Consider the following 10,207-nt stretch of genomic DNA (forward strand, 5'->3'; position numbering starts at 1 on the left):
TGTATATATATAATAATTGGAAGATTTTAATAGATTTCAATAAAATAATTAGCATAAAATATGAGTATGTGTTATGCGGCTTTGACTTTCCATATAATATGTAATATTATAATGTTATCATTTCTTGTTTGTAGGCATTCCAGGTAACCCTCTGTTGCAGATTCTTCTGTAGAACTTCTTTGGTTGGATACGGAACAACCTGTTGTATTAAAAAAAATTAACAAAACATGTATGAATTAACATATTGTTTTTGAAAGCATTTCATCAAAACCATATTCATATATGTTACAAAAGATGTCTTGTCCCTACCCTCCCTCAGCTACCTTGGGACTTCCTAAGTCTTGTATGACAAAGGGGCAAAAAGAAAATTACATATAGTAAAACTATACTTACATTATGTCTTATCCATGCTTTTGTGTGTTCCTTTGCATGTGCTATAAAAAACTTTTTCGAAATCATCACACACTCAGCTCCTCTGCTAACCTATATAAAAATAATCATTAATAATCTGTAATGCGATTGCCATCATTATACGGGTCGCTACAGGTTTGAACTGTTTTTTCATTTCCGAATGGGGCTCGACTTGTTACCCGAACCTTGTCCGAAAAGTCATATACTATTTTGCATCTAATTTACATATTATCGCGCGTATGGACATGCGATATCAAAACAGGCATCGAAAAATCTAAGACATACTAAGGGAAATGGCTTTTTCTTTCCGAAAATCAAATATTTTGAACTAAGTATGAGGTGGAGAAGTATCAAAGAAGCTGTCGTGAAGGAAAGTTTTTAACAGAATGGAACAAAGCTGTTACAAACCACAAGCTACCAGTCGATTTATCAGTACCAGAAAATGAAGGTAAGCTTACGACAAGTATCTATGCAAAAACCAAAAAAGCAATCCCCTCTACTTAATAATGACCATTAGAGTTGATGGATAGAACTTTTCGGTCACGGTTTTGGTGGAAATAATACATTTTGTACAACAAATGGATTAGCAAACATTTTACCGCAATTTTCAATCTCTTCAGTACACAGGAAGCCCAAATCCCAGTTGTGACCATAATTAAACTCTACTAATGCTCTATTAATAAGTTTATAAACTTTAAACTTCAAGAAAGACTTACCAGGCTTACCGAAGCAGTTTCGCTGGTTTCTCCAGTATTGTCAAAATCTAGACTTGAAAGACCCTGAAAAACAGTAGTTTATTTCAGGATAAGCAAGAGGATGACAAAAATTCAAATATTTCATTCCACCTAGCCTGCGTGCAGCTGAAGTAACTAACTGTCAAGTTTACTATATGAGAGAAAAGTCCGGCTGCACACAGGCTATATTCCACCTAGGCTTCCATAGAAGCTGAGCCACCATTTCGGACCTGAAGGCAATTAAAGCCGACCTTTAATAATAAATGGGAGGTATAAATGAATTAAACAGGAAAATTTTCCAGCTTGAAGGTATCAAAGGAGAGAATAGCCGACCCCCAGACCACATAACTGATACCATGGTCGCAGTACTCACAAATATGCTTCTCGGATGTTGAATATCAATTCGAACAAATACTTGTTTCTTTGCTTTTTTGTGTCTTATGCCATCTATATCTGTAACAGGAAACTGAAAAAATGGTGGTAAGAATGGCTGCCTGAATACAGGTAATTATATGTTTTTAAGACCTTTTAAAGCATATATTTTACTTACGATTGATGCTGTAGTCGATGAACGGTTTCTACTAACGTCTGATATCCTGGAGTCTACAACAGAAATATTTACTGATATTAATGTTTTCCCCATTTCGATGTGGTGGTGGTGCTGTTTTTTTGGGGGGGGGGGGGGGGTGTTTTGGGTGGGGGGTGGGGTGGGGGTGGGAAAAGGGGTGCGTGAGTACCTGGGTGGCAATGTACATGTCCATAATTCATCTAATAAACTTGGTGGTAGTGTACTTACGTCGTCCAGTGCTTAGCGTAGACTCACTCAAAGCTGATCTGACGACTCTTTTTCTCTGGGAGGACAAATAATCCCTACTTTTTGTTTTTATATGTGGTAAATCGCAAGAACTTGGCCTCTCTACAAATACATAGATGTTCAATTTGAGAAAACAGCGTTCTTAAAAATGAGGTAATTTATTTATTTATTTATTTATCCAACTTTACCATCCTGAGGTGGACGGAAAGCCTTACTGGTAACGCTGCCTTTTAGATATATTTTCCCGCAAGTCGAAAAGACATAGGAATGTGCGCACGTCTGTGTATCTATGTGTTGTCACGAGGAGGAGATGATCACGAGACACAGTCACGCTACCGTCGGCGTCGCCGTCATGTCATGGAACTACGTGTTCTTTAAGCATTTTAACAAGTCTTGTCTATTTCGACCTTTTCTTAAAGCGCGGGTTTCAGTTACCAGAAATAACTCAATTTCCAGTCATTTTTTTCATCACAATATAAGGCTGTTTACGAACCTTTAACTATTTCTTTTGGTTTCTTATTTTTTGAATTCAGCGCGTATTGACTTAAGTTAGAGTGACGTTCTTCAGTCAAGTAAGTGAGCATGTCAACGTGCGATACTTGTGCGTCGATCTGTTTGCCTGTTAACTTGGGTGTGGCTTCTTCGAGGTTTAGAAGTACTTCACACATCCCCTGATGATTGAAAACATCGCCAATGAAACGCTGTCTAATACGAAAACTTTGCTTAACATGTACAGACATAAGGAAATCAGAAAAATGAAAATTGTGACACTGAATAATGGTAGTCTCAAAAGTTTGGAAACAGCAAAATGATTTGGGAGAATGACGGAACTATCCGAAAACCATTTGAAAAATCAATCTGAAAGCGATGTGAAAAATCTGAAAACGCTGCCAAAAATCTGACAGCGATGTGAGGGAGTGTGGTGAAAGTGTGGGGGGTGGGGGTGGGGAGAGAGGAGAAGGTGAGGCATGACCAGCCTTGACGTTCTAAGAAACTTCTTACCGAGACGACAATGTAGATCCAGTCGGACTTGTGGCTGTCTTTAACGATTACGGTTCCTCTTCTGAAGTACAGAAATACAGACAGAATTACTGTAAAATGAATGCATGCTTGACTTGAAAGTCTAACTGAGCACGTTTATTGATTGCGCAATCTTTTTGTCTCTATATTTCTTTCATGAAGTGCATACCATATATACGTAAAAAAGTTAACAAACTATACAAATTAGTACAAAGTTTTGTAGGTCTAAGGTCTACTGAGGTCTACTGAACTTACTAATTTGCGCAAATTTGTACAATTTCTTACAAAGTCTTTCACGGATAATATGTGGTATGCACTCTAGATAGAATTCGTTGCAAATGTAGTCTGTATTACTATAATTCGCGCAAACAAAGTCTGACCCTTTAGCACGGGAATTCGTTTGCGCATCTCTGTCTGCGTCTGTAATTGCTTCGGCAGTAAGATTTCGGCATATTGATGATTCGATTTATAAACAGCGCACGCTATATAGACGTACCTGAAATAGTGAAACATACAGTCAGTTTGGTTGTCAACCAGTAAATGAATAGGAAATTCGGCCAGGAATCCAAGAGTCCTGTGATAAAGACCATAACAGTATGAGAAAGTTTTAGCCGTTTTAACTACTTCTGCGCTCATAGCTCAGTTTGTGATGTTTTCTGACGAAGTGAGAGACCTTTTAAAATCCTTGACTTATTCATCTTACCTGCAGAACTTGATATGCCTCGGTTCTTGTCCATCCTTGCTTCTCCCCATGAATATACTTTGATAATCCTACGAGAAAGATTCGTCATCAGGAAGAATTAGATAAAATAATTTGCAGCTGTTCTGCTTTCATAGCTAATTTTTTATCAATTATGTACTATAATAGCTAGCTGAGGTCAATTAGTGGAAATGATGGTGATGGTGACATAATAATCATGTTGGTGATGATGGTGATAATAATGGTCATGGTAATGATGATGACGATGATAATAGTGATGACGATGATTATTATTCATGTATTAATGATTATTGCAGATTAATTACCTCTCTTCCGATGACTAGTAACTGTACCGCATCCTTGCTTACTACAGTAGCGGTTCGTCTACATGTCTTCAAGATCGCTGTGTCCTAAATACGATGACGAAAGAACAAAAAATATTTCTTTTTCTCTTTAGTTCCAAAATAAATCATGAGATCGTTTGTTGTGTGAACGTATATTCGACTCCGTCAAGTTTGTAATCCTTTCTTATATTAGATCTCTCTTTTAGTTTTTCGTTTTCCAATTTTTTCTAAAAGAATAAAGATTTTCTGCATGCTTTCAGTAAATTGCAGGGAATTTTGAATCTCACACTCTCATATCACGATTCAACAACCAAAAACAAACAAACAGACAGACAGACAGACAGACAGACAGACAGACAGACAGACAGACAGACAACAACAACAACAACAAAATACACAAAAAGACTGTGATACACTTGTTTTTTAATCGAGTTCAAAAGTTCCAGTGAAAAGACCATAAGAACCATACTTACTCCAAAGCTTGTCCCTCTTTTTAGAGTTGCTAGTGACGTAAAAACATTTTCATCTCCTTTAGTTGAGTCATTCTCTGATACAACCGTGACTAGAAATCCATATAATCGAATCAGTCCTTACAAAAGGATCTTAGATATATTTTGGATGTATACATTATGTGCACGCATTGTGATGCCATGTTGGAATATTCTTTGCGTGAGCAGAGTGCGGCACTGACTTACGGCAGGTACGCTAAAACATGCTAGCTCTTAAATGGCTTTCTATTGTCTTGTTGCGCGTTATCCAATCACAAGGCTGAGGTATGTCATGGTATAGCCACTCCACTCGTCACGCCACCGCCTTTATTGATGCTCGTGGACAGAACATAGAGTGTTTGAATTAACTTAAACCCTTTTCCAAAGCCAGAGTATTTGTTAATAACCCCTCTTTGTAAGACGCGCATGGGGGTGGCGGGGATGTGCGCGCACACCTGGAGTAAGATTTGGGAAAGAAATCAACCTCCTCTTACGTTGAAGAGAGAGAGAGAGAGAGATAGAGAGGGCCCTGGAGACGAGGTTGGAAAAGGAGATTCCTTTGTCTACTTAGACCATACCGCTACTGAGACAGAACTAAGAGCACACATACGATATAACACAGTTATCCTACTTACTGGCACCAGACATGATAAAGTAAAAATTTTCAGGCAGGTGGCCTTGCTTGATTATAATCTTGTTCGCAGGGAGACTATAAAATAACAATATGATCAAAGTGAACAATGGTGGTTTATGTAGCGTGCCGCATAGCCATATACCATGCATCTTATCATAAGATTTTTCCTCGATGCTGCGCGCTCTTCTAAAGTGACTAACTCCGATAAAGGTAAATTAATGAATTGTTCGCGATATTTTTTTTCGTGTTCTTTTTTTCTTTTCGAATTACAAATCCCTGTTCTTGCTTAGGATCCACCGCGAAATTCCGGCGAAAAAGAGGTTCATTGGCGTTTCGAAAAGTTTGAAGGACTAAAGACAAAAATATTAAATTTTACATTTTAGCAATACCGACCTTTGATGCCAAGCCACTTTACAAATAGACTCCTGCATGTGAAGAGGAAGTTCAGCGAAGGCGGATAATGTTTGACAGGCATAAAGTACCTCAAGAGATAACGAAGTATTTGTTTTACTGTAAAGTCAGGGATTCACGCAGAATATGCATACACCCGTGTCTGTTCTTACTGTTTGTAGTTGATCAGGCGTCCTTTCATCGGCTCGAAGATTTAGGATATTCCTCACTTCCTTACTAATTTGAATCTGTGGGGAGAGTACACGAGGACTGCATGTTTCAGGATATCTTTATTCAATGTCGTCGATATATGGTGGTAGTTAATGGTAGTTGTGGTGGTGAGAGTTGTTGGGTGCGTGTTAGCGGTGAATGGTCAGGTATGAGCGATGGAGAGCCGGTGGGTGGATAGTGGAATGAGTAGCGGGTGGGTGGATAGTGGAATGAGTAGCGGATGGGTGGATAGTGGTATGGGTGGTGGATCGATAGTGGTTGTTGGTGGTGTCTGTAGTGTTATGTGTATTGATTAGTTAGTGGGTAGTGGAATAAGTCAATAGGTGGGTGAGTAGTGATATGGGTAGTTGTGTTCGTATGTGGAATCTTTCAGTATTCTGAACAAAAGAATATTTCAATCCACCTGCCTCTTTATTAGCCTTGAATAAAGTAGGATCAAAAAGAGCAGGTCCTGTGTCAGCAGCAGGCAGACTGGTTATGAATGCCTTATTCTTCATCATCATGTACGCTTCCATCATCTCCAGGAATGATTTACATATCCCTTCTCCCAGATCACGCTTAGGATCACTATCAAACAACCACTTAGTGTTAGAACAGCTTAGCGAAATCACGCGATGCTTCTTGGTTTACTTGACTAATTGATTTAAAAGATGTCGTATGATCAGCATACGGACTGGAACATGTTGCGACTCAACACGTTCTTGAGGGTGGAATGGTATCATGGAATTATTTTTAATGTACAAACATTTGCATCTAATAAGTTCTTAACACCAAACCAAACCAACGTATAATCTTTCGTGCTTGCAACAACTAACGCTCAAGTGTTTTTAAAATTAAAATGCTCTAAAATAGCGGGTAGTCGCAGGAAGGAAGCGAGATAGGGCTGCGATGCTAACATAAAAAACAGACCTCTCGTTTAGCGCAAAACTCTACAAGATAGGCAGGCTATTTTGCGGCAGGGGTTTCCGCCATGCGCAGTGCTGTGTCAATTACGCATGATATGCTATGATTTCGTGTACCATTTAATTACGAATTTAGCTTTCTTTTCGTATATTTTTCGAGTAAAAATGTCTCGGTCGCGTGATGAAAAACCAAAATAGAATAGTTTTCATATGTCTGTGCACGGCACGGCACGGCACACGGCGCAACGACGTGTCTGCTTATAGATATATCTATCACACACCTCTTCAAAGCATTCCCTACTCTAAGTAACGTACGCACGATCCTGGCGATTCTTCGAAAACATTCTAATGGCTGAAACGAAACAAAATAAATAAATAAATATATATACTCAGGTTATGTTTAGGCGCAAGCTTCTCACATTAATAGAGTGCATCCGATATATCCGTGAAAATGTTGGTAAAAAATTGAACAAATTAGTAAGTTCAGTAGACCAACAAAACTTTGCACTAATTTGTACGATGTTGTTAAATTTTTCAAGGACATATGCATGGTATGCACTCTAATGTAAAATTTATCACTGGATAGAGTGAAGAAAAGAGGGAAAGAAGATTTTAAGGAGTTAAGTTGAATAGACTGTCTACACACCGATATATAGGGTGATCATCATTGGGCAGAATACAAGGGGGAAGGAAAGGAGATTTACTGTGACCATGTATAAATGAGATAAATGAGCAATAGGTAACCTCTTTCCCTGAAATATATGCAATAAATGTCCTGGCGTTCGGAGTGTTCTTTAATACTTAGTTAACATCAACCAGAGACTGAGAAAAATTGATGGTTACTTTCAAACTATTATTGAGCATGATGGATACGAGATTCAATTGTTACACTATCATTTTTGTCATAGATTTTTTTCGAAGACGCGTGACAAACCTGAACAAAGTCAACTATATAGGTGATGACACAAACAAGAATAGCCATTAAATCTAAAGTTTTCCAAGCCATGTCTAACATACTGCTACACTGTCATTCTACTTCGAGCCTGTTACATCAAGGTATAACTTAACCCATATATAATATTGTATACAAAATTCTCATAATTTTTACTTCAAATCTTATATCCAAGAAGCAAAAATCACCACGCACGCCGCATTAGTTGATAAACCTGTGCTCCAATTAAAATAGTATTCAGCTGGAATTTCATTGCAACGTTTGACAACACAGTCCAGACAACTACTTGTTTACTTGACAACAACACACATACTCAACCTTAAAATTGAGGCGTTCCACTCTGTCTTTCCTCGCTAGGTTAGTTTTCCATTTGTCGAGACAAACCTTCATCTCCTTCCTTCTCACGGTGTCAATGTTTTTACTATCGCTAAAACATTTTCTGGATTCGCATTTGGTGGTAGAGTTCCCGGTAGAGTTAGTCAATTCACCGTAACGTCGTCCTTCGGAAAACACAACTTTGGCCTGAGCCACTAGAGCTCGCCATTTCTTGTATTTCAGATGACCTTGGTCGTCCCAAAGAGGGACCTTGTTTGAAAGACTGTAGTTTGTTTGCCTGTCATTGAGCTCTAGTCTTCGAAAAGGTTTGTGTTTTTCGCGGACTAATGGCGTTCTTGGACGGCTGTTGTTCATGTTTAAGACTGGCAAAACCCCTTGATAACTGAACTGCTTTACCGTTGAACTTATGAAATCCGTGTGAGTGAAGTTGACGGTCTTGTGTTTTGTTTTAGTGTTGACAACTTACTGTCATTATCCCATTTAAAGTTTTCAACGACATTTTAAGACGATTTCCCCCGCTATAAGCAAAGCTTAGTTTGCTCTTATGATTTCAACTGAATGCAGTTAAAGGCACAGTCAAAAAGCGATGAAACTTGCCTTGTATACCACAACGTGCTTTTTCGAATCTGCCACTAATGTGTACGTGCGTGGTGTTTTCACAGAGGTCACGAGACGATTGACTGACATCGATAAAACATCATTCAGTCTCACGACCAGACGGTCTGGACATCCCCTCTCCTAGGTTCCCTTTCACTACCCCCCTTGGAAACTTTTGCGGGCCTCAGAAGTCGCGGTGTATCGGAAGTTTAATTGTTGCGGGAAGGAAGCTATTGTATGCAGTTCGCAGCTTATGAAGAATACTACTTTAGATCTGTCGCAGAGTGAAAAATACATCTTTTACAGTCGCAAAATGCGCAAACAAGAAGTCGGTAATTGATATTCAAGGATCGAGTCGCGCATTTCTGGCATTTTTTATATTGGTTCGTCGCTGAAGCCATTTGAACTTTGCGGAGAGAAGAAAACCAGAGATCTAGCTGGTTGGGAATATGTATTCCGGGGATAGAATCCACGACCAGCAGAGCGGCGCACACTCAACCCGTGGTCTTCTCTACTCGTCAAAACAAATAACTCACCTGGAAAAGCTTTTCTTTCTTTTGTCTACTTCCATGCCTCGTGCTCTTTAAAGCGCCAGTGTTAGAGCGTGGCTTTGTAAAATTCTGAATTTGTACGGAGCCACGACGCAGACGTGGATTGGGAATCGTCAGAAGTGCCACACTTGCTTTGCGCGAGCGAACAGTCGTATCTAAACTGGCAACCCGCGTCAAGCTATGTCTTGGCGGCAAAAACTGCCCTGGAAACGAAGACTTGTCGGGTCGAATGCTGCCTCTTCGTCTCTGACCCTCTGCAAAGCCCTGTACTGGAAGACTGCCTTCCCGTGTACTGCTTCTACGCCTCGGGTACTCTACTCTACCGGAAATACCCTGATTATCAGTGTCACTGCTTCTTCGTCTCGGAGATTCACCGCCCACAGGAATGTCCTGGTGACTGCTCCGTCGTCTCTCGTACTCGACTCTACCCTGTATGATCAGAGGATAATCTCGGGTACTGCTTCTTCTCCGGTATTCCACACTACCGGGCGTTGTATTAGAATTTTCCCGGGTACTACTTCTTCGTCTTACGAGCTCCACAGGCAGGTTGACAAGATTACGGAAAGTTTTTCCATTGGCTGACTCTGTTTCGCTTTCCATGGGATATGTTTTTTTTTTGTATGATGCGAAGTTCTTGAGTGAAAATCTGCTTCTAGTGTCTAAATCTACTGATGATTACTTATTGACGGTCCTTTTCTCTGTCCTTGGAAATGGCCGAGTTATATGTGTGAATACTTGTCCAAACTCCTTTAATGATTTTAGCGATGTTTTTCCATGCAGTCGACTAGTTCCTCAAGTCCCTCAAACATCAATCAGAGTATACTTTGGCATTTTGAGACAATTTAACTGACTGTTTAGCATCCGTGTGCCATGGAAATAAACAGAGATCAATATGAAAAGCTCCGAAACTCGGATGTGTTACTTAACAAACCGAATGAGATAATGAAGTGTTAATTACATCCGTAAACCACTGTCCGTAAAGCGTTTCTTTTCAAATTTGGCTTTAAGTTGTCGATGGTATTGGGTGTGTAAGGGACCGCCTTCTGGCAGCACGGATCACTTCATTCAACCGTTACCAACTCTGCTGGCGAGTATAAACAAAT

The 10,207-nt window shown here is 39.6% G+C and overlaps 1 protein-coding gene across 2 annotated transcripts; it reads right to left on the bottom strand.

Annotated features, from left to right (window-relative positions):
• Positions 1–21: 21 nt before the first annotated feature.
• Positions 22–8,588, bottom strand: LOC116288311 (cyclic nucleotide-binding domain-containing protein 2). Of its 2 annotated transcripts, none has more exons than XM_089039054.1 (18): positions 7,939–8,588; positions 6,950–7,020; positions 6,174–6,333; positions 5,709–5,783; positions 5,539–5,627; positions 5,147–5,220; positions 4,497–4,585; positions 4,006–4,089; positions 3,683–3,750; positions 3,476–3,553; positions 2,962–3,022; positions 2,453–2,630; positions 1,942–2,061; positions 1,696–1,748; positions 1,519–1,611; positions 1,137–1,190; positions 394–483; positions 22–199 (listed from the first exon to the last, which is right to left on the bottom strand). In XM_089039054.1, the coding sequence occupies exons 1-18, from the start codon at positions 8,308–8,310 to the stop codon at positions 107–109; spliced, it is 1,902 nt and encodes a 633-aa protein (XP_088895180.1). In that variant the 5' UTR covers positions 8,311–8,588; the 3' UTR covers positions 22–106. The 2 variants fall into 2 exon arrangements, with proteins under 2 accessions (XP_088895180.1, XP_088895179.1); XM_089039053.1 differs by having other exon boundaries at positions 1,128–1,190.
• Between the last annotated feature and the right edge of the window lie 1,619 nt (positions 8,589–10,207).

Source organism: Actinia tenebrosa, unplaced genomic scaffold (assembly GCF_029948245.1).
Source record: "Actinia tenebrosa isolate PJP-AT-01 unplaced genomic scaffold, QUT_ActTen_1.0 PGA_scaffold6__47_contigs__length_16458017, whole genome shotgun sequence".
Taxonomy (NCBI): domain Eukaryota; kingdom Metazoa; phylum Cnidaria; class Anthozoa; order Actiniaria; family Actiniidae; genus Actinia; species Actinia tenebrosa.

What these genes read in the sequence shown, in the direction of transcription:
- LOC116288311 (XM_089039053.1), bottom strand. Translation starts at nt 8,310, where the DNA reads ATGAACAACAGCCGTCCAAGAACGCCATTAGTCCGCGAAAAACACAAA. An exon ending in AAAGAGGGACAAGCTTTGGA is followed by an intron (nt 4,090 to 4,496) that starts GTAAGTATGGTT and finishes CATCGTATTTAG; the next exon opens with GACACAGCGATCTTGAAGAC. An exon ending in AAGCATGGATAAGACATAAT is followed by an intron (nt 200 to 393) that starts GTAAGTATAGTT and finishes TTAATACAACAG; the next exon opens with GTTGTTCCGTATCCAACCAA.